Here is a 22,710-nt window from a genome sequence, read left to right on the forward strand (position 1 = left end):
AAAGCTTTGCTAAAGTCCAGGTAAATGACATCCACAGCTTTTCCATCATCTACCAGATGGGTCACCAGGTCATAAAAGGAGATCAGGTTGGTCAAGCAGGACCTGCCTTTCATGAACCCATGCTGGCTGGGCCTGATCCCCTGGTTGACCTGCACTTGCCTGTTGAGACCAAATATCAGACCAAATGTATATGTCATCAGTGTAGGCATATACAGTTATATCAAATTTCTGAACTTTCTTTATAGTCAATGGAAAGAATATATTATTCCAGTTCAGGAGTTATCTCATCCTCATGTAGGCTTTGAAAACAGTTAAGATGAATCTTCGTGTAGAAGCACCCAGCCAGGACAGTTGCTTCAGATAAGAACATACCTTCTGCAGACACATAAAGGAAGGTGGGATGAATTACTCCCACAGTAAATAAACATAGGTCTGATGCTAGCCTGCTCCAGCCACAAAGTCACGTAAGTGAGAGGATAGATGTATTGGTTTTGCGTGGCAAGGTTTTGGGAGTGGGGGGCTACGGGGTGGCTTCTGTGAGAAGCTCCTAGAAGCTTCCCCTATGTCCATTAGAGCTGATGCCAGCCAGCTCCAAGATAGACCCACCACTGGCCAAGGCCAAGCCCATCAGTGACAGGGGTAGCACTTCTGTCATAACATATTTAAGAAGGGGAAAAAAAAAAAACCCAAACTGTGCAACTGCAGCTGGAGTGAGGAGTAAGAATATGTGAGAGGAACAACCCTGCAGACACCAAGGTCAGTGCAGAAGGAGGGGGAGGAGGTGCTCCAGGCACCGGAGCAGAGATTCCCCTGCAGCCCCTGGTGCAGCCCATGGGGAGGCAGCTGTGCCCCTGCACCCATGGGGGCCCACGGGGGAGCAGAGATCCACCTGCACCCGGGGAGGAGCCCACGCCGGAGCAGGGGGATGTGCCCCAAGGAGGCTGTGACCCTGTGGGAAGTCCACACTGGAGCAGGCTCCTGGCAGGAGCTGTGGCCCCATGGAGAGGGAGGAGCCCAGGCTGGAGCAGGTTTGCTGGCAGGACTTGTGACCTGTTGGGGGACCCATGCTGGAGCAGTCTGCTCCTGAAGGACTGCACCCCATGGAAGGGACCCACGCTGGAGAAGTTTGTGAAGAACTGCAGCCATGGGAAGGACCCACATTGGAGAAGTTCATGGAGGACTGTCTCCCGTGGGAGGGACCCCACGCTGGAGCAGGGGAAGAGTGTGAGGAGTCCTCCCCTGGGGAGGAAGGAGCGGCAGAGACAATGTGTGATGAACTGACTGCAACCCCCATTCTCCATCCCCCTGTGCCACGTGGGGGGAGGAGGTAGAGAAATTGGGAGTGAAGTTGAGCCTGAGAAGAAGGGAGGTGTGGGGGAAGGTGTTTTTAAGATTTAGTTTTTATTTTCACTACCTTACTCTGACTTGATTGGTAATAAATTAAACTAATTTTCCCAGGTTGAGTCTGTTTTGCCCATGATGGTAATTGGTGAGTGATCTCTCCCTGTCCTTATCTTGACTCATGAGCCTTTCATTATATTTTCTCTCCCCTGTCCAGCTGTGGAGGGGAGTGACACAGCAGCTTTGGTGGGCAGCTGGGGTCCAGCCAGCGTCAACCCATCACAATAGAGATGGACAAACAGATAATAGCTTCAGAACTGGTCACCTCTAAGTCCCTTTATGATCTGTTGCCACAACACAGGGGATGGGAAGTATCTTGTGATCTTCGTTAACACAGTCTCTTTCCACCTTCTGCCCATGCTCTCAAGGATTCTCCTAAGAAGATTCTTCACTATGAAGTCAATTCATCATGCACTTAGACACATGCTTGAAGTCCAGTGTCTGAAATGTTCTTTATGATCCTCATTACGTTATTGATTATAAATCTCAAAGTTTACTTCACAGTCCTTTATCTTCCTGGTGTTCACAGATGATGGGGAGAGCTTGACCCTGCCAAGCTCCATGGTGGTTTTCCTGCAGAATTCTGTGGGACTGAGTTATTATGCAGGAATCTGAAACATTAAGTGTAATGATATCCATCAGTCAGCAACATTTGGTACATCCATCTGAAGGACTTGATAAAATCCAAACATAACCCAACTCTACGCATTTGAAATAGTGCAGGCATATGACTATTTAAATAAATACAGGTTCAAAGGATTGCCCAGATGACACGGCAAAGTGAAAATAATTTTTGTTTTAAAGAGAATTGTTTTTGTTAAAAGAGACAGAAAAGATTAGTTTACAGTTAAGTGCTACAACAAACAATTTTTCAAGAAATTAAAAAGGATGAAGAAATAGCTGACTAAGCAATTTAATACAGCAAGTTTTTGATTCCTAGAGAAGGATACAAAATTCTTCTCTTGATTAAGTCCCAGTTAGTGCTGGGTAAGAAATGTTCAGTACCAGATTTCTGACAGATTTGTCAAATTCCAAGTATTATATAGAAGATGTTGATTTGGTGAAATGTTTAACAGAAAAGTGTAGATCAATTGTTTTGATAAAAAGTTCAGGAGTTTTGATAATAACATATGGTTTCTATTTTGCCATTTCATTTTCTTGAGTATTTTATACATTGTAAAATTATAGATACATAGATTTTTGTAATGCACCAAGCTTACCAAAATATATGTCTAAAAATTAGTACAAGGTTTCTAAGAATTGATTTTCCCAGACACAAGAAATTTTGTCATTTGTTCAACTTCTCATTCTAGTTCAAAATGAAAGAAATCCCCAAAGGTGAACTCTTCTAGAGAACAGCTATTCTGTTTTGCAAGTAGCTCTAGTCTCAGCAATTTGCAGAGCAAATCATTTATGCTCCCATGGTCTTTCTGCCAGTTTAGCTATGCAGGTGTGGCTTTTTTTCTTTTCATATTCTACAATTTTAAAAACGAAACCAAAAATTGAAGTTTTCAAGTCCCTATATTGCTGATGAAAATGACACAATTTACACTTTTTTCACTGCAGCACTGCAAAGAGCAATCCAGTTCTTTTTTATTATACTCCTTTACATTTCATTTATTAAAATTGCAATACAGACATTTATTTTTGAAGCCACCTTCTAAACCCATCATTGCAAAAGATACATAAGGCAACCTACTTGGTAGGAACAGGCAGATCCAATCTCTTAACACATGGCTCTGAGGCTGGTGCCACCGTCACAACTTTGGGTTCTTCAACAATGGGACGGCCTACATGGCACCAGGCTTGCTGGCGACAAATGGAAGCCACCTTTCTCAAAGGGGAAAGAGGGTCTTTGCACAGGAGCTTGTGGGGCTCATTGACAGGGCTTTCAACTAGATGTGAAGGGGGAGGGGGAACGTACCAGGTTTGCCTGTGACAAGCTGTGGGATGGTACGCAATGGTTAGAGGGACAGGGTGCTACTGTGAACCCTCAACCTGTTGCCCAGAGGCATGATGAGGACGCTGCAGCACAGCTGAAGTCTGGCAGAGATGAGCCGGGGGTTCCTGAGATAGAGCTCACAAGGAAACCTTCGTGAAACACCCCGAGGGAAACAAGGGATGTTCCACTAAGAAGGTGACACGGCCAACAGCCCAGATGAAATGCCTCTACACAAATGCATGCAGCATGGGGAAGAAACAGGAGGAGCTGGAAGCTGCTGTGCTGCTAGACAGCTACGACCAGATTGCATAACCGAAACCTGGTGGGATGAATCCCATGACTGGAGTGTGGCTATTGATGGCTACAGGCTCTTCAGAAGGGACAGGTGAGGAAGGAGGGGCAGAGGCGTTGCCCTCTATGTAAAGAAATCAAGACAGTGTGAAGAGCTGTCCCTGAAGAATAGCCACAAGCAGGTCAAAAGCTTATGGGTAAGAATCAGAGACAGAAGCAACAAAGGGAACCTTGTGGTTGGTGTCTACTACAGGCCGCCTGATCAAGGGGAGCCTGCTGACAAAGCCTTCTTCCTCCAGCTCCGGGAGGCTTCGCACTTGCAGACTCTTGTCCTGCTGGGGGACTTCAACCACCCCGACATTTGCTGGAAAAGCAACAAGGCAAGCTGTAGCCAATCCAGGAGATTCCTGGAATGCATAGACGACAACTTCCTAAGCCAGGTAATAGACACCCTTACCCAAGGGGATGCGATACTGGATCTGATGGTCACCAATGCAACTGAGCTCATCAGTGATGTCAAGACTGGAGGCAGCTTGGGCTGCAGTGATCATGCATTGGTGGAGTTCATGCTCCTGAGGGACATGGGAAAAGTGAGGAGTGCAGTCAGGACCCTAAATTTTAGGAAAGCAAACTTCCAGCTCTTCAAGGAGTCAGTCAGAAGGACCCCCTGGGAGACAGTCCGCAAGGACAGGGGAATGGAACAGAGTTGGCAGATCTTTAAGGACACCTTCCATAGAGCACAAGAGCTATCAGTCCCCAAGTGTAAAAAATCAGGCAAGGAAGGGAAGAGGCCAGCATGGCTGAGTTGAGACCTGCAGGTCAAACTAAGGAGTAAGAGGGAACTGCACAGGCAGTGGAAGCAGGGACAGGTGTCCTGGGAAGAGTACAGGGAAGCGGCCCGGTTGTGTAGGGAGGAGGTCAGGAAGGCCAAGGCGAGGATGGAGCTGAATTTGGCAAGGGACGTAAAGAATAACAAGAAGGGCTTCTACAGGTATATCAACCAGAAAAGGAAGGTTAAATAAAGCCTACCCCCCTTGATGAACAAGAAAGGCGAACTTGTATCTAAGGACGAGGAGAAGGCGGAGGTACTCAACAACTTGTTTGCCTCGGTCTTCACCGGCAACCTCTCTCCTCACCCCTCCTGAATTGATGGACCACAAGATGGGGAGCAGGGGGGTAAAGCCCCTCCCACTGTAAGGGAAGATCAGGTTTGAGACCACCTAAAGAACCTGAATGTACACAAGTCTATGGGACCTGATGAGATGCATCCCAGAGTCCTGAGGGAATTGGCTGATGTAGTTGCCAAGCCACTCTCCATGATATTTGAAAAGTCATGACAGTCCAGTGAAGTCCCTGCTGACTGGAAAAAGGGGAATGTTGTGCCCATTTTTAAAAAGGGAAGAAAGGAGGACCGTGGGAACTACTGACCTGTCAGCCTCACCTCTGTGCCTGGGAAGATCATGGAACAGATCCTCCTAGAAGCTATGCTCAAGCACATGGAGGACAGGGAGGTGATTTGAGACAGCCAGCACAGATTCACCAAGGGCAAGTCCTGCCTGACCAACCTTGTGGCTTTCTATGAAGGAGTGACTGCATCAGTGGACAAGGGAAAAGCAATGGATGTCATCTACTTGGATTTCTGTAAAGCCTTTGACACTGTCCCCCACAACATCCTTCTCTCTAAATTGGAGAGATGTGGGTTTGATGGGTGAACTGTTCGATGGATAAGGAATTGGCTGGATGGTTGCATCCAGAGGGCCGTGGTCAATGGCTCAATGTCCACATGGAGACCGGTGACAAGTGGAGTCCCTCAGGGGTCCGTACTGGGACTGGTGCTATTTAACATCTTCATCAATGACGTAGACAGTGGGATCTAGTGCACCCTCAGCAAGTTTGCAGATGACACCAAGCTGAGTGGTGCAGTTGACATGCCAGAAGGACAAGATGTCATCCATAGGGACCTGGACAAGCTGGAGAGGTGGGCCTGTGTGAACCTCATGAGGTTCAACAAGGCCAAGTGCAAGGTCCTGCACCTGGGACGGGGCAACCCCCGATATCAATACAGGTTGGGGGATGAAGAGATTGAGAGCAGCCCTGTGGAGAAGGACTTGGGGATACTGGTGGATGAAAAGCTGGACATGAGTCAACAAGGTGCACTTGCAGCCCAGAAAGCCAACCGAATCCTGGGCTGCTTCAAAAGCAGTGTGGCCAGCAGGTCGAGGGAGGTGATTCTGCCCCTCTACTCTGCTCTGGTGAGACCTCACCTGCAGTACTGTGTCCAGCTCTGAGGCCCTCAGCACAAGAAGGACATGGACCTGCTGGAGTGGGTCCAGAGGAGGGCCACAAAAACGATCTGAGGGCTGGAGCCTCCTACGAGGCCAGGCTGAGAGAGTTGGGATTGTTCAGCCTGGAGAAGAGAAGGCTGCAGGGAGACCTTATTGGGACCTTCCAGTACTTAAAGGGGGCCTACAGGAAAGATGGGGAGAATCTTTTTAATAAGGCCTGTTGTGACAGGACAAGGAATAATGGATTTAAACTAAAGAAGAATAGATTTAGACTAGACATTAGAAAGAAGTTTTTTACAATGAGGGTGGTCAAGCGCTGGAAGAGGTTGCCCAGAGAGGTGGTAGAGGCCCCATCCCTGGCAACATTCCAGGTCAGGTTGGACGGGGCTCTGAGCAACCTGATCTGGTTAAAGCTGTCCCTGCTCCCTGCAGGGGTGTTGGGCTAGATGACCTCTGAAGGTCCCTTCCAACCCAAAGCATTCTATGATTCTATGATCCTATGATTCTACTAGTTATGCTATAATGTAGAGTATTCATTTATATATTGTTTGGGAAGAGCAGAGATACTGGGAATACTTTATTTCAAAAGAAAGATATGTTGACAAGAATCACAGATGTTTTCAGTGCCCAGGGATGATAAATAATGATCTTGAAAAATCTGCATCTCAATCATGAGCATGCAATAACATTTGGCAATAAATTATAAAATGAGAAATCAGGTCAGACCTTAAAACGGATAAAGATAACATTATCACTCTTAAATGTTAATGAGAAATGCAGTCATTACATCATCCTGGAAAAAGCATGTTCATTTTGATATTTGGAAAAAATCAGTTTTAACAAATCACTCACAATTGGATGAAAAATAAGCACCCAAATATCTTTGGGTAATGAACCCTTAGGGAAATAACACTGTTGACATGATTCCCTGTATGGACCACAATGGAGTGTATTATATGTCTTGAGTGTCATGCACTGGTTTCTGCAGGCATATTGCCATCTAAGAAATTTTGACTTCTGCTATTCTAAGAGGGGAAAAAACATCTTATTGCCATTCTGTACCTCCATTTATACTTCTGTGGGGTTGATGGTTTCTTTCTTCTGGTACATACATGATGGGAGAACTGAGAACTTGTGTCATATCTTGTATAAGCAAACATATCATAAAAATCACCTCCCTTTAAAATAAAATTTTAAAAATCCTGTATCAATAAAAGAGATTAAAAAATAAATTAGCAACTGGGGCAGCATTAATGTGCATTTATGCTGCTAAACCAAATGTCAATTTTTGTCTCAGGTGATCCGGAAAGGAGAAGTGAGTTGCTGTTGGACCTGCACTCCTTGTAAAGAGAATGAATATGTATTTGATGAATACACATGCAAAGCTTGCCAGCTTGGCTCCTGGCCCAACGATGACCTCACAGGTAAATGAGTTGTGGGTGTGCTTATGTTGTCAATGAAAATGTTCTTCTGCTGAGCTGAAGAAACAAATGCCAGACACAAGTGAGTATGAGGGCTGTTTTGGTCACATCAAACCCAGGGATAAAGCTAAAATTTGAACTGAGGCTGCTACTTGTCTTCTCTCCTCTACCTGATCCAGGAACTGTTGGTGTAATTCAGCTGCTTTCTAAAGACCTGAGTTACTACACCTAGAAATAAAAAAAAATAGGCCTGGTTTTGTATTCAACCCTGTCCTAAGATCTAGCTGGTGGTGCAGATCTTGTCCTTCCCCAAAGTGGTAGAGAAATTAAGTCCTTGTCAGAGAAATTATTAAGAGAGGTCAAATTTCAGAGTCTTATTTTCCTCCCAAGCAGGTACAGAAGAGTCATGCAATACTTTCTTTTTTAATCTGAAAAAGTTATGAACTAGTTTCTGTAGTTATTGCTGCTAAACACGTGAGTGCTCCAAACAGACTTAGGATTGCATTAGTCCTTTGTTCACCAGAGAGTCTGCTAGAATCATAGAATCATAGAATCATAGAATCATAGAATGCTTTGGGTTGGAAGGGACCTCCAGAGGTCATCTAGCCCAACCCCCCTGCAGTGAGCAGGGACAGCTTTAACCAGATCAGGTTGCTCAGAGCCCCGTCCAACCTGACCTGGAATGTTGCCAGGGATGGGGCCTCTACCACCTCTCTGGGCAACCTCTTCCAGCGCTTGACCACCCTCATTGTAAAAAACTTCTTTCTAATGTCTAGTCTAAATCTATTCTTCTTTAGTTTAAATCCATTATTCCTTGGCCTGTCACAACAGACCTTATTAAAAAGATTCTCCTCATCCTTCCTGTAGGCCCCCTTTAAGTACTGGAAGGTCCCAATAAGGTCTCCTCGCAGCCTTCTCTTCTCCAGGCTGAACAATCCCAACTCTCTCAGCCTGGCCTCGTAGGAGAGGTGCTCCAGCCCTCAGATCATTTTGGTGGCCCTCCTCTGGACCCGCTCCAACAGGTCCATGTCCTTCTTGTGCTGAGGGCCTCAGAGCTGGACGCAGTACTGCAGGTGAGGTCTCACCAGAGCAGAGTAGAGGGGCAGAATCACCTCCCTCAACCTGCTGGCCATGCTTCTTTTGAAGCAGCCCAGGATTCGGTTGGCTTTCTGGGCTGCAAGCACACATTGCCGGCTCATGTCCAGCTTTTCATCCACCAGTATCCCCAAGTCCTTCTCCACAGGGCTGCTCTCAATCCCTTCATCCCCTGGCCTGCATTGATATCGGGGGTTGCCCCGTCCCAGATGCAGGACCTTGCACTTGGCCTTGTTGAACCTCATGAGGTTCACACAGGCCCACCTCTCCAGCTTGTCCAGGTCCCTCTGGATGACATCTTGTCCTCCTGGTGTTCAGGAGGATTGCAGGGTTCATATTCTTCTTGCCAAGGTGTAGATCTCTATGCTCTTGCAGAATACCAATTTGGCTACTTTAGACATAAATTACTCCAACACTTGTATCCCACAGCCTGTCTTATTTCTGACTAATAAACAGAATTCAAGTATTCCAACGCTCAGAGCACACGCCACTTCAAAACATTGTTCAGGGATCAGGTTCTCATTGTGCCAGACTCTGTATAGACAAGAGGAGAAAAGACAGATTTTTTCCAGAAGAGCTCACAGACTTGGTTTGCGTATAATTTCTGTGGATGAGGGGAGAAATTTTTGAGGTGGAATAGAGGGAAGACAAGGAAAAACAGTTTGCTGGATGAGTTTATATAAGTGGAAGAGTGTCAGGCAAGGCTTGGAATATAGACAAATTTTTATATATAAAGTTAATCCTTTCCTGGTAAGGAATGTTACATTGCTGTAATATATGAGCTAAATTACCTAATTACTGCAAAAATATCATTTAGTTGTGAAACTGATGGAGTATTTTTCAGAAAATGTCAAACTTTCCATGAGAAAAAAACTTTTAACTGAGAAAACTGAAACAGCAATAAAATGGATTTACAAGTGCTCCTCCAGCCCTGCTCCCCCAGCCCTGCCTCCCTGGGCACTCAGCAATCAGCCAGCAAAGCCATCTCATCTCAGGGAAAGCTTTCTTGTGCCAGGAGAATGGAAAAGGGGAGAAAAAGAGACCCTGCCCTCGTGTTCCCCAGAGCAGAGTACTGAGAGTGTGATATAAGCTCAGGTTCACATCCCAGCTGGGCCATCCAGAAGCCTCTAAAGACCACACTGCAGGGACCAGGCCACCATGCCAGGCTGGTCAGTTTATGAAGGTCAACTAGTGCAAAAGGTCAACTCTTCAACCACTTCAGAGTCTTGTCTGAGATGTAGCAGATCCCAGCTCACGTCTCTGTTTCAGTGAGCACCTAAGGTTTTACCCTGTGTAGATTATCTGGAAAAGGAGCTGCTACAAGTCAGTTAGGAGGGAACTTGCTCCAAGTGCCTCATCAGACCAACAGAAGACCCACTTTTGAAACACCAGTGGTGGGAACTACCCACTGACCTGGTGAAGTTTGAGTAATTAGGCTGTATGCATGATATGCAAGACAAAGTGGAGCAAACAGCCACCAGGTTGGCCTTTGGGCTCTGTGCTTTGAGCTGGCTTCCCAGGGCATGCAGATCTCCATGCCTCAGGCATGTCTGGGCTTGTGGGAGGGTTTACCCTCTGAAGGTCTTACCTTGCCCTCAGGATGGAAGAGCAGGATTGAGTGGCACCTCAAATGCTCTTGTAGGATGAGTCAATGATTCCCCATCCAGCTCTCATTGTTTTAAAGGAAAGTAGCTGTCTTTTTAGTCAAGCCAACTGCTTTGTGTATTACGTGAGCTGCTACATTTTGCAAACCATTCATTTGGCTTTAGACATGCATTTTATGCCTTTATAGGGACCAAAGTCAATATGCACACAAAACAACCTCTTGACAAGGTAGTGACAAGCAGTGTTCCTCAGGAGATCTAACCCTTGTTCCTCAGCCAGGCACAAATGCAGTGGGAACTATTTGGAAACTGGTGCACACACACACCCACACCCCCCCACGCCTTGTCCTCCATGAGCAGAGCTGTTGCAATATTGCACTCCTGGTAACAGGACACCCATCACCATAGCTTCACGGCTGTGTAGTCCCCACCTAACTTACTATTCACATGATGGTTGAATCTTGTCTTATTTAGCTTTGTATCAAACACAGATTTTAAAGAATCTATTCCCAGTTTATCCATACAATATATTGAGCTGTATTTTTAATGATCATATTTATAGTCCCAACTTTTGCAGCTTGTAAAAACTGCTTCTCAGTCTTGCTTACAACATAAGATTTAGTAATAAATGTGAATTAAAGGTAAGGAGAGGGAGATGTATTTTATATTCTGGCAAGGAAATTTCCCTTCAGTTTTATAAAGCATACACCAATCTCCTTGAAGTGTCCCTACATCTGATACTGCAGCAGTCTATGTTACTTTGCTGCCTGATAAGGCCATGTCTTAGGTAACATCATCTCCATGAGGCTACACATATAAAAAGCTCATTGTAATAAGACTTCCTTGCATGATTATCTTCAGATGAGAGTCCTGTAAATATATCAGCCATGCACCTGAGAAGACTTTCAACAAGGAGTTGCACTTCACTGTTGCCAGAGATCTGAACTTGGATAAAAACATTTTTTGAATGCTTTCTTGGCTCACACAACAAAACACTGCTCCATCTCTTATGCTCAATGACCAGCATCGGTTTTGTGCCACAAACTTTGCTATATAAAATGTGTAATGGCAGGGATGTTGCTCACGGAAAGGAAGAGAGATTAATGCTTTTTCAGTCACCTGTGGAATATCAGAATTCAGATGCAGGAAGGGAGAAGACAGAGGGATGCAATATGGGTAGGAAAACGAAGTTATTCTCAGAACAGAAAAAGACATTGGAGTCCTGAAGTACAGAAAGGTACAGGAAGTCCAAAGGTAGTGGGAAAGACAATTGGGAGGAAGAATTTCTCTTGATTAAATCAGTTACTGGAAAATATCCCCATCTAGAAGTGAAGCTGAGGCAAGAAAGGGAATGTTTAGCTGCCCATATTTTATTTCCTTACAAACTTCAGTTTCATTGCTTATGCATACAATATTCCCCAGGGACCAGGCTCCCCCTTGGACAAAAAAGTCATTCTCTTCCTTTTCTCCAAATTTATCTGTACCAGCCCAACATGTACCCCAAGTCATTTTCTTCCTCCTGGTTTAGTATCAAGACATGCTTTCCAATCTACTGTAGCTCCTCTTCTTCCCCATGCATTGTGTTAGCAACATCCATACATCACAGCACCACTTCACACATTAGTATGGCCAGTGTGACTGAGCAACATACTCAATTAGAGCAGGAGAAACTCATGGGTTTAAGTCCAGAAGTATACGCCAGCCCCTCCACTATTCCTCAAAGCCCTTATTTGCATTATATTCACAATGGAGGGAAGAGAAATAGATGCCAGGTATGTTTAGATACAAATGAAGGAATTTTCTTAACACTGAAGACCAAACCTAAATGAAGTGAATTTTTCAGTAGCTTGATGAGAATGGCTTTTTGGTTCTCCAAAAACCCAAGTGACTTTGAGGACATGGCCTTCTGCATTCAAAAAGGGTGCCTTGGAACAGCCAGGTAAGTTTTGTTCAGCATCTCAGAGCTTTTTCAGTGGAGGTAGGAACATCTTGGTCCAGTTACCACTAGTTTTTGTTTAAGGACATTTTTGAGGTGGGAGAGGCAATTATTCTCTCTTTCTGTGATTCAGGGACAGCATACAACAATAACAGAAACAAAGTTTTGTCTAGTGACCTCAGGGACTGCAAGAAAAGTAGATGATATTAATTTCAGTGACACTTGGATTATCTTCAGGCTGTATTGACATTTTTCTCATTCTCTGTGTACTCCAAATACACTGGTTATTTGGTTTTCTTAATTGGATTCCCATGAAAATAGGAGCTGAAATATTTTACAGCTCTTGAAATATTTTCTTGCCATTCAAGGATAAGGCTAAATATCAGAAATATGTATTGTTACTATAGTTACAAAAATGCTTTCACCAAATAAGGTGCAGTAAACCCAGGATAGCAGCATCATGATCTTGTCTGCCTGTCTGAAAGTGCCAGATAAGAGCTGGATTATCCAAACAACCCTTGAATGGAAAGAACTGAAAAAAGGGCACCCCATCTCTAAGTGACACAACAGACATTTCAAAGAGCTCTGACAACACTGATGCTGTATCCCGCTTGGCTTGTACTGATCTGGATTCCTCACTGAGAAGTGAGGAGACTGCCTTCTTCATCCTGAGGCCATTGCTCGTACTGTCAGCGAGAGCTGCAGAGAACAGACAGCGCTGGAAGCCGCTGGTGTCTTGGCTCCAGGCACCATCTGGGACAGCCCACAGCCGCGGCTCATGCGAACCACCTGTGAGGGCAAAGGCAGGGGCGATGCTCGACATCAGATCTCGGTGGATCCCCACAAGGGCTTGGTCAGCTGTCCATGCAGCATGCTGATTCAGGCTGTGACAGAAGCCACAGGGGTCTGAGGCTCAGGTGTCCCATAAGACTGGATCCTGCCACCCGACCCCAAGCAAAAAAAATCATTCATCTCTTACCTGAAATATTTTCAACCAGTAAATGCTTGTTGCCATCAAACTGCTTTCTTGTATTGTTGCTTGCAATAAAGTTACAGCCATTGGTAATTTCAGCAATTGTCTGACAGCTGTGAGCGTGAGGCAGAACACAATTTAGCCTGTGCTGACATTGATTTTGCTGCTGAAACATTGCTAGGATCTTGCTTTTGACCATAATTGGTAAGGCTGTAATTCAGACTGAGGGTAGAAGAAGGACACAATTTTTATCTGGTTGTTTTTAGCATTATAAATGCACATCAGCAGAGGTAATGTCCAATTTTCACTCTGATTTTCTGTGCCCTGTATCTCTCTTTCCTTTTTATTTCTTATTCTAAATGAAATGTAGCCATTTCCATAAGTCACTCACACAGCCTCTTGGAGAAAGCAGATGAGGATGAGTTAAGGGTTCAGGTGGCAATAATATGACCAGGATCTCTGGCGGTCATTTTCTCCCCCCTCCCTTGTTGCTGGGTTTGTGGACTTTTCTTCCCTCAATTGCTTGTTCCAGGTAAGGTGTGGACTTTAGCTTTCAGTCCATTTACAATCCATGAACCACACAGCACTTCAGGCTCAAGTGAGCTGGTTCAAGAATGCTGAGCTAAACGAACAGCTCTTGGAGGCTCCTGGGATGAATGAAGGGGAACTTGCCAACAAAGCCAGAAGGATCCACTTGTAATTGTGCCTTACATTATGGAAAGTTTGCTGAACATGACATATTCTGAACAAAACATTCACAACACACAGAGCCAGCATTTTTTAGTAAAAGTTAAATCAAAACATTAGAGCTAACATAAGGCTGGACCTGATTGCTGCAATTCATCAGTTGTTCCAGTCATTCTGCACATTTGTGTAATTAAGGAATCATTCCCCATGTGGTCACAGAGTAACTTTAATGTATGATTCGAAGATTCATGGCCTTGCCTTTTACTGCAATGCACAGCTAAATCAGTATATTTGAGTTACCAGGGACTTAGGCTCCTGAGCTACAGATGCCTCAGCTTTCATGGTTTAAGATGCAACCAACTGAGCTCCTGCCGAGGTGGCAGGATAAACACATGCACAGTCCTCAGCTGCATCCATTGACTGTGCAAACTTGCCTTTACTGATGGTTTCAGTAAATGTGCCAGCCTGGGAACTGCAGCAGCTAAGAAGCCAGCACATGGTCACCTCCACATGCCCTGTTATTGTAACAACAACAAAAGGTCCCACCAGAACAGGGCAAAGAACTGGTGACCGTAATAGTTTACCATAGCACTGTTTACCATTACTACTGAAATGTTAAAGGTGTCCTCTATCACTTCAGTTGGTCCACATTCCATGTGGAGGTCAAGGGGCTGATTTCTCACCCAAGACTTTGAAGGGTTGAAGGGTGTAATCCTCACTTTTGCCTTGTCAGTTTGGGTAACAAGTTGGGGTTTTGTTAAAAAAAAAAAAAAAAAAAGAATATATATATATATATATATATATATATAAAAGCTACCCTGCCAGCTTCATCTAGATTTTTATTCTGACTCCTACATTTTTTCATCTCAGCTCTCCATACATGAAAACCCAAATAACTAATCAAGATATCCCTTCTCCCATCTTTTTGGGATCATAAATAGGGAAACATTCAGAAGCATTAATATAAAATACATAGAAGAATAACACCAATACACTTTGAATAATGTGTGCTAAATCCTATGTGGAGACAGTAATTCACAACTAAGATGTGGCTAAATTGTTGTTTATGTTTCAGCCTTGGCGTTTGGACTTCTGCTATCCTTGGAAAAGTCTGTGAAAAGTTACCAAGAAAACCAAGTCTTTTGTCAACAGGTTGAACTCACTGCCTAGAAGTCCAAACCCCAATGAAAAATATTTAGGACTTACTAAACCAGGAGTAATTTTCTGACAGTTTTAGTCTCCATGTGCAGATTCAGTGAGCTTTAGCTCATGATGTTGACTTAAAAGACTTCACTGAATTCCCTTCACTTTCCAGAGTGCATCCTATTCACAAGCCTTAGTCTGTCATGTTTACCTTTGGAACTAGTTTAATTATATATTTTATATTGCCTACCATGAAAGGGATTTTCAGTGTTAAGCTAAGAGAGTTTTATGGATGCTGAAGGCATGGTAAGGTCTTTTAGGTGTCAAGGCTATAATAACAAATTAAAACAGTGTCAAGATCAAATCCCCAGAAAATATGGACTATAATACAGTGCTTCATATCTGTGAACTCTTCTCCCAGATGAACTAATTTTAACACAAGATGAAAGATTAGAAATAAGTGACAAGTTTACCTCCACAGAGAGAGTGCAAGATACTAATAGACCTATGGCAGTGGTCAAGCCTTCAAGAGCTTCTGCTCCTTATTTATGGCACATTTTAGCCCATGCCTGAAGTAGACAGATGTTTTTCCAAAATATCAGAACCCTTTTTTTCCCCAGAAAATCCTTATACATCTTTATCTGTTATTTGTTGGTGATTTTTCATGCTTCTTTCAGAAAACCTTTCCCTAGAGTGTCAAATGGGATTCTGATTTTTCATATGTGCTTGTCTAGCTCTTCACATGCGTATCTAGTACCTTGCTCTCACTGCCTACGTTTCTGGCCAGAAGAACATAGAGGTAGTTTTATGTCAATTTTACTGGGGCTTGGGTCCCAGAAGCAGAGCACTCTTGAGCACAGAGTAGAACAACTCTACACCTGCTCCAAATTGGACTGGCTCCTAACAGGCTTTCCACAAGCCAAAGATTACCTCAGCACACTACAGGGACCACAAGACAAGGCTGCTGGCTCTGTTCCACCTGGAGTTTCTGAGCCAGCTAGAAGACAAGACTTTCAAGGTGCTTGGAGATATTGATGAAGTGTAAGGAGGTGGTCTGTGGGGCAGGATCTTGTCCGAATGACTATTGCGCATATACATATTTAGGGGATAGGAGTGAGTTCTTCTTGTGTTACGATGTTTCAGCTTTTGCCTTGGTATAAAGCTGGCCATCAACCTAACCTGAACACTCATAGCGCTGTTTTCCCATATTTCTTTTACTTGTTCTAGTTGTCCCTTTCTGCAAAGTGTCATTGTCAGAAACCATTAGCTGCAAAGCTATTATATGAAAACTTCACCAATCATTGCTTTATGAAGACTATCCAGTTCTTAAATCTTAACTGAGGAATAAATCATTGCACAGTTTAAAATTCTCCTTGTAAAGTATACCCAATGATGGGGGGAAAAATGGGACAAATTTTCAACTCTTTTCTCAGCTATTGTATTAAGAGAATGTAAAAAGAGTAATAAAGCAAGGAAAGCATGAAATAGTCTGAAACTAATGAGAAATGCTTGGTTGTGATTCACCTCTGCTGCAACATTAGAAACTGAGCAAAATTCAGCCCCTATGTCATTTGCATGTAAAGGCCAGCTGTCAGATAAAGACCTTTTCTCTTCGAATTTCCTGACCAAGAATATACAGTAGTATTAGAAGCTGGCAACAATTTGTTGCCCCAAAACATTAATTAAATGTTGGTAAAATCAGAAATAGATTTAGAGGTCACTTACTCATAAAACTTCTTGGGGAAAAACCCACATGGGGTTATCTGCACACACCAGAGTATGCTTTCTGGTTTTCACCCTTCTTCCACCTCTCTCACTGGTATAAAATGCTGATTTTAATGATGTGATTCCTGTGCTACATTAATTTTGATGAAGACAGAATGAAATACAGTGTCTCCCTCACAATGAGTAAGTAAACCCTTTAAAACTGACAAGAGTCAAATAGGTATCATCAACTAATGCTGTGAGAGTGTTCCATAAAAATCTAAATGTCTTTGTTACATTAGGACGTGGTAATAATTGTATTATTGCAACAGAAAGCTTTGTACATCAAAGCAGTTAAAATATTGATGGCAAATTAATCTGCATTTAGTAACCAAGAGCACGATTCTGTTACACTGGAGTGACTGCAAATTTGTATCCTTTAACTGCACTAATGTCAAAGACTTGTTGACCTTAGGGTCCTTCCAATTTTTCTGCAAGAATACAGAGCTATCTGCCTTGTATTTTTGCCACACAATTTACTGAGTATCCCACCTTATTTTAGGTATTATATTTTTGATCATAGTAATTGTGTAGAGATATAGAATGGTAGTGCTAGGTCAATGGTTGGACTGGGTGATCTTAAAGGTCTTTTCCAACCTGAACGACTCTATGATTCTATGATTCTATAGAACACAGAAATACTGGGAGAAGACAGGAGCTAAGCTTAATATCTACCCATACCATTTTATGAAATTATTTTTACTACTAAAAATGTCAGTGGCAGATTTGGAAAAAAATTAAGCTCCACTTAAAATAAAGGAAAAGGCAAAGAGTAGATCTTGCATGTAGAAATTCCCAAAATATAGTCCTGCTATCGACATTTACTCCTGTTCATCAAGTCATTGAGGACCCAGGTTGCCTAATTAATTGGGATTGCTTGGCATCCAGATGCCCATCAGGCAGTGATAATTACCCTCACTGCTGAAAATACAGATGTGAGCACCCAGTGCTTCATCCCCACCGGGTGATGTGCCTTGCCACCACCCACCCCAAGTCAGGCTGACACCCTTCTGTCTGACCTAACCAGAAGACAGCTACCTGATTACAACAATCCTAAATTCTGAGGTAATTTAGATTTTGCAATCAAGGTTAGTCAAGCTTAATACAAGTATGGGGGAAATAAAAGCTTTTAGTTGCATTTCCTCCACTCCATCATCTCCTTCCAGCAGTCCTGCACTGGCTGGCAGTGCCAGCGTGTCTACTACTGTCAGGAATTTGTATTCTAGAGCGCCAGGGTCCTCTCCCCTTGTTTCTATCCAGGCTTTACAGTGCAAAAAAGAAGAGAGATGGAGGAGGGATGCCAGCAACAAGTTTTCTGCCAGCTTTTACTCCTGTCCATTGACCTGCACACTGTGGAATGAAAAGCTTCTTTGACTTCCTATGACATGTACATAGAATGACTTATTAAAACCTATACCTAGCCTGAAAAACAAGTGTCTTTAGATGGGTTGCACTGCTAATTCAGCTTTGACACTAATTCATTGAATTCAGTTTGATTTCACAAGTTAGATGAAGTTTTAATTCCTCAGAAGTCTCAAAAGGATGAATGACAGGTAAAGAAGTGAGCAGGGTGTGCCATCTTAAATTACCTATTATCTGCAACTCTGATCCTAGAAAATTTTTGCTAGAAAAAAGGTAGCATATTTGAGAAAAAAAGCACTTTCTTTTTCTTGACAGCTAGAATCTGTAAGATTCTTCTCCATAATAATTAAGCAAGTACCAATATCCTTCATAATGTACAATATAATTAGTAGGATTGACATCTGGTCCTTTAAGTACGTATAGTACACAGAAAACTCTGAAGCACTTTGCACTGAGTTAATGCAACTTGATTCTGATATGTGTTCATAAATTACTATATTTAAAATAATTTAAAAGGAAAATTCCACTGTGAAGAAAGGTGACTTATCTTAATCAGCTTAGCCATTTTTTCAGTCATCATGTTATACTCCAGATAAACTATTGCTGAAATAAGCTGTCATTGAAAAGTATTTATTGTGCTGTTATATTAGCATAATCTTAGCCTATACTCATTATAATAGCACCTTTCTGAAGAAGAAGAGAAATATCAGGAAAATCTGTAACTACATCATTAAAGAATCTCACTCCTACATACTTCAGCTTACCTTCTTTTTTTCTTTTTCTGTAGGTTGTGACCTCATCCCAGTCCAGTATCTCAGATGGGGTGATCCTGAACCAATTGCAGCAGTTGTTTTTGCATGTCTGGGTCTGCTGGCCACCTTGTTTGTTACAGCTATATTCATAATGTACCGTGATACTCCAGTGGTCAAATCATCCAGCCGAGAACTTTGCTACATCATTCTAGCCGGCATCTGCCTGGGTTACTTGTGCACTTTCTGTCTCATCGCAAAACCTCAACAGATTTACTGTTATCTTCAACGAATTGGCATCGGCCTCTCCCCAGCTATGAGTTATTCTGCTTTAGTAACTAAAACCAACCGCATTGCAAGAATCCTGGCTGGCAGCAAGAAGAAAATTTGTACAAAGAAACCTAGGTTCATGAGTGCCTGTGCCCAACTGGTTATTGCATTTATCTTGATATGTATACAATTAGGCATAATTGTTGCCCTCTTTATAATGGAGCCACCAGATATAATGCATGATTACCCAAGCATCCGAGAGGTCTACCTGATTTGTAACACCACCAACTTGGGTGTTGTAACTCCCCTTGGATATAATGGTTTATTAATTTTGAGTTGCACCTTTTATGCATTTAAGACAAGAAACGTCCCAGCTAATTTCAATGAAGCGAAGTATATTGCTTTTACAATGTATACCACTTGCATCATTTGGCTGGCTTTTGTGCCAATATATTTTGGAAGCAACTACAAGATAATCACCATGTGTTTCTCAGTGAGTCTGAGTGCCACGGTGGCCCTCGGATGTATGTTTGTGCCCAAGGTCTATATCATCCTTGCTAAGCCTGAAAGGAACGTACGCAGTGCATTCACTACATCAACTGTGGTCCGCATGCACGTAGGGGATGGAAAGTCATCTTCAGCTGCAAGCCGCTCAAGCAGCCTGGTGAACCTGTGGAAAAGAAGGGGATCATCTGGTGAAACCCTTAGGTAAAGTTTGTTAATGTGGGAATGTGGGGAAGCAGTAATGATCCATTACTAATAGTGGAAGGAAAAAGGGAAATATACTAATTCCCTTTGCCTCCACACTGGGACAGGAGTGAGTCCTCTCTCCCACATCTGTAACAGTTTCAAGTTTGATTTAGTCAATATGCTGTGTAAAAACAGGGGACAGAACAATGGGCAAACAATTACGAGGCTGGAAGTACTGGCTGTGTCAACTGTACACTTAATGTAAGGAGGGAAACAAGATCTTAGGAGAAAAAAACAGCAGAACAAGAAATATAAGTCATTGCTTTGTCCTGAATGCACCCATTTACAATCTCTTTCCCTTGAATGAATTGCATAGCGTCTGTATTTTGCCTCTAGTCTGCTAGTGCTACATAATCAAGGTGGAGTAATAAACACAAGTGGCATCGTGAGCAGTCACTCTCAGGCATCTGAGGATTTGTTTCATATGACTCTTCTGTTATACTTTTCTCTCCTATTCCCTTGATTTTCCTTTCTTGTATTATCTCTTCCTGCTTTCTTTCTTTTTTGTCCTCACCTATCTTCTCTTCTTTACCTTTCTTGATACCTTTTTCTGTATTCATCCTCCTAAATCCATGAAATTCAGGTGCTCACAAGCCCTGCTCTTGCTACCTTTTCTGCCATTGAACAGATACTCCCTTGCAAGATATTTCTTGTTTCTTCCCAAGGAATTATTCGAATTCAGTGATCATGAAGATTTGTATGTTCAGTGTATAAAAATTAAAGAAAATGAACACTGAAGAGAAAGGAGAGCTCTGGAGTGGAAATACTATCCTGCTTCATGGACAGAGTATGTAGAAGTGCACCCAGTCTAGTGGTTCATTTTCATCTTTTGACCCCTTTCACTTTTGATATGGGTACTATGGGGATGATTTGGGTATTTAATTGCTGCCATAAACAAAGAATTCTGCCTGTATGAAAGTGCAGAGAAACAGTTTTATCATTCCTCTGCTAAATATGTCTAGCCTGGAAGTGACAAGTAGCTAGATTTTCCTCCTCACTGAAACACACGTGGATGTTAGGATTGATGATATGAATATTTCCAGACTTGCCATTGTTCACAACTGGAGTTGGCATGGAACAAGGGCATGTACTTCCATTTTTTTTTTGTGTGAACCACAATTTAGAAGGAGGATTTTATTAGTAATAGCTGCAGGGCAGATTATGCCAAAGTGATGACTGGTTTCTGTCAGATTATTACTAATGCTTCTCTTTCAGTGACTTTGAATTGGTACAGAAATGGCCAGTCTATTGCAAGATACTTTATACCTATGATCTGTTAATGATGGTATCTTCCAGTTCATTTCCAGGTGCAGGGTAGGATGCTATTTTAAAATGATAAAGCCTTTATCAGTTTAAGTGATGGTTACCTGAAATGTCATTTTCTACTACCTCTGTCTGTATGCTTGAATGACCTGAGGTGTTCAGGTAGGAAGTCCTATAACCACTTCTGGGCCAGCTAAAAGAGACATTCTTCATAACATGTCCTCAATAGGAGGGCATTCTTCCTCTTTGAGATCATTATTATTTTCCCTTACTTTTGCTGCAGAGCTCATTTGCCATCTCACAACTTTTTTACTCAACAAGATAAAGTTATAGATGATGAGAAGAACTTGGGCTTAGGAAGGATTGTTTGTCATCTTTTAAGGCCCAGTTTTGAAAGATATTGCTCTAAAATCTTTGTTTTGTTCTGAAAAGTAAGGAGTGTACCCTGCCATTAAATATCCTAAAAGACAAGGTTTATTTTCTTCTTTTTGAGGACTCTGTTTCCATTTCTTTATATCCCTCAATGTGCAGATAACACCTGTGGTAGAGAGTTATAAGCAGAATGTAATAGATCATCATTGACAATGACTTCTTTTTCAATAACACTGTCTTAGAAATGTCTTCAATCCTGAACAGCATTGACATTGCCCGATATGTGTGTGTAGGAATGAAAAAGGCAGCACAAAACTGATATATTGACATATTTACCTAGATATGAAGAACTAGAACATTTCATTTGAAACCTGGAAGAATAACTTTCATGTCATCAGCAGTGTTCATCAACACTTAAACCTGCAATAAAGACAACACTACTAAATGCATGTGTCTGAATCCTCAGCTGGTTAAACTGTGATGGTGCCAGTGAGTTTAGCAGTGCTCAGTCAGTATGTGCCTGAAGGGTCTGGGAATCCAAGAGCAAACTGATTCTATCGATCATGGGAAATTCTCTCTAATCAATGCCTATTTGGTTGCATGAAAGAAAACAAAACAGAGTCCTGAAATGTGCTGAGTAAATTTACAATGCTGCTTAGTATTTCACCTATGTCTGATATCATCTCCAAGAAAGAACAGAAAACAACTTTCAGCTTCAATTCTGCTTACTGTAGAGCATGAGCAAACAGAGTCCGACCATTTCACTTAATATGCAAATATTTCTTTTAAAAAAATCTTGTTGCACAAAGTAATATGTTTCAAGGTATTATTCAGTACAATGCTCAAAAGCTTGTTTGGATAGTTATTCAAGTAAACACTGAAGTATTGAGAATCAAAGGAAATATGGACTAGAGCTACATGGCATTATTTAAATAGCTCAGAGGGGGGGTATTTAAAAGAGAGTGAGTCACTGTGAATTTTAAAGAAACATGCTATTTAAGTCACCAGTGCATAGAGGGGCCCCTATCATTAGCATTTTGCTTCTAGACACTAATTTATAGCACAGTGTAGTATTGCATCAAATCATTGTCGAACAGATAATGCCAATGCTCCATTCAGAGCTTTCACATCAGCTGCAAAATGACAGATAACAAGACTGCTTTTGCCTAAATAAAGCAATGCATCTGTTAGAGTCCTAAATGACTTTTTGCATGGGGTGTTCTTCAATTAAGAAAACTCAGGCAAGCTGTGGATATGTGTTGGAATGAATCTTCACATACTGAAATATGTAGAAGGAGAGAGTAAAACTATTCATTACCTATTGAAATGAAAACCATTTCATGTAGGCTATTGTGATTCAGCAGTGCTCACCAAAATATATTCTACCCTCATTTAAAAGTAG

At 42.4% G+C, this 22,710-nt stretch overlaps 1 protein-coding gene across 3 annotated transcripts in view; it reads left to right on the forward strand.

The window, feature by feature from the left end:
- Nucleotides 1-22,710, forward strand: part of GRM5 (glutamate metabotropic receptor 5) — a 295,278-nt gene that overhangs the window by 248,218 nt on the left and 24,350 nt on the right. For all 3 annotated transcript variants that reach the window (XM_075708134.1, XM_075708140.1, XM_075708149.1), the window contains exons 6-7: nucleotides 7,217-7,343; nucleotides 18,692-19,631. In XM_075708134.1, coding sequence (XP_075564249.1) covers nucleotides 7,217-7,343; nucleotides 18,692-19,631 — 1,067 coding nt within the window. The remainder of the gene's footprint in view (nucleotides 1-7,216; nucleotides 7,344-18,691; nucleotides 19,632-22,710) is intronic.

This window comes from Pelecanus crispus, chromosome 1, assembly GCF_030463565.1.
Source record: "Pelecanus crispus isolate bPelCri1 chromosome 1, bPelCri1.pri, whole genome shotgun sequence".
NCBI lineage: Eukaryota > Metazoa > Chordata > Aves > Pelecaniformes > Pelecanidae > Pelecanus > Pelecanus crispus.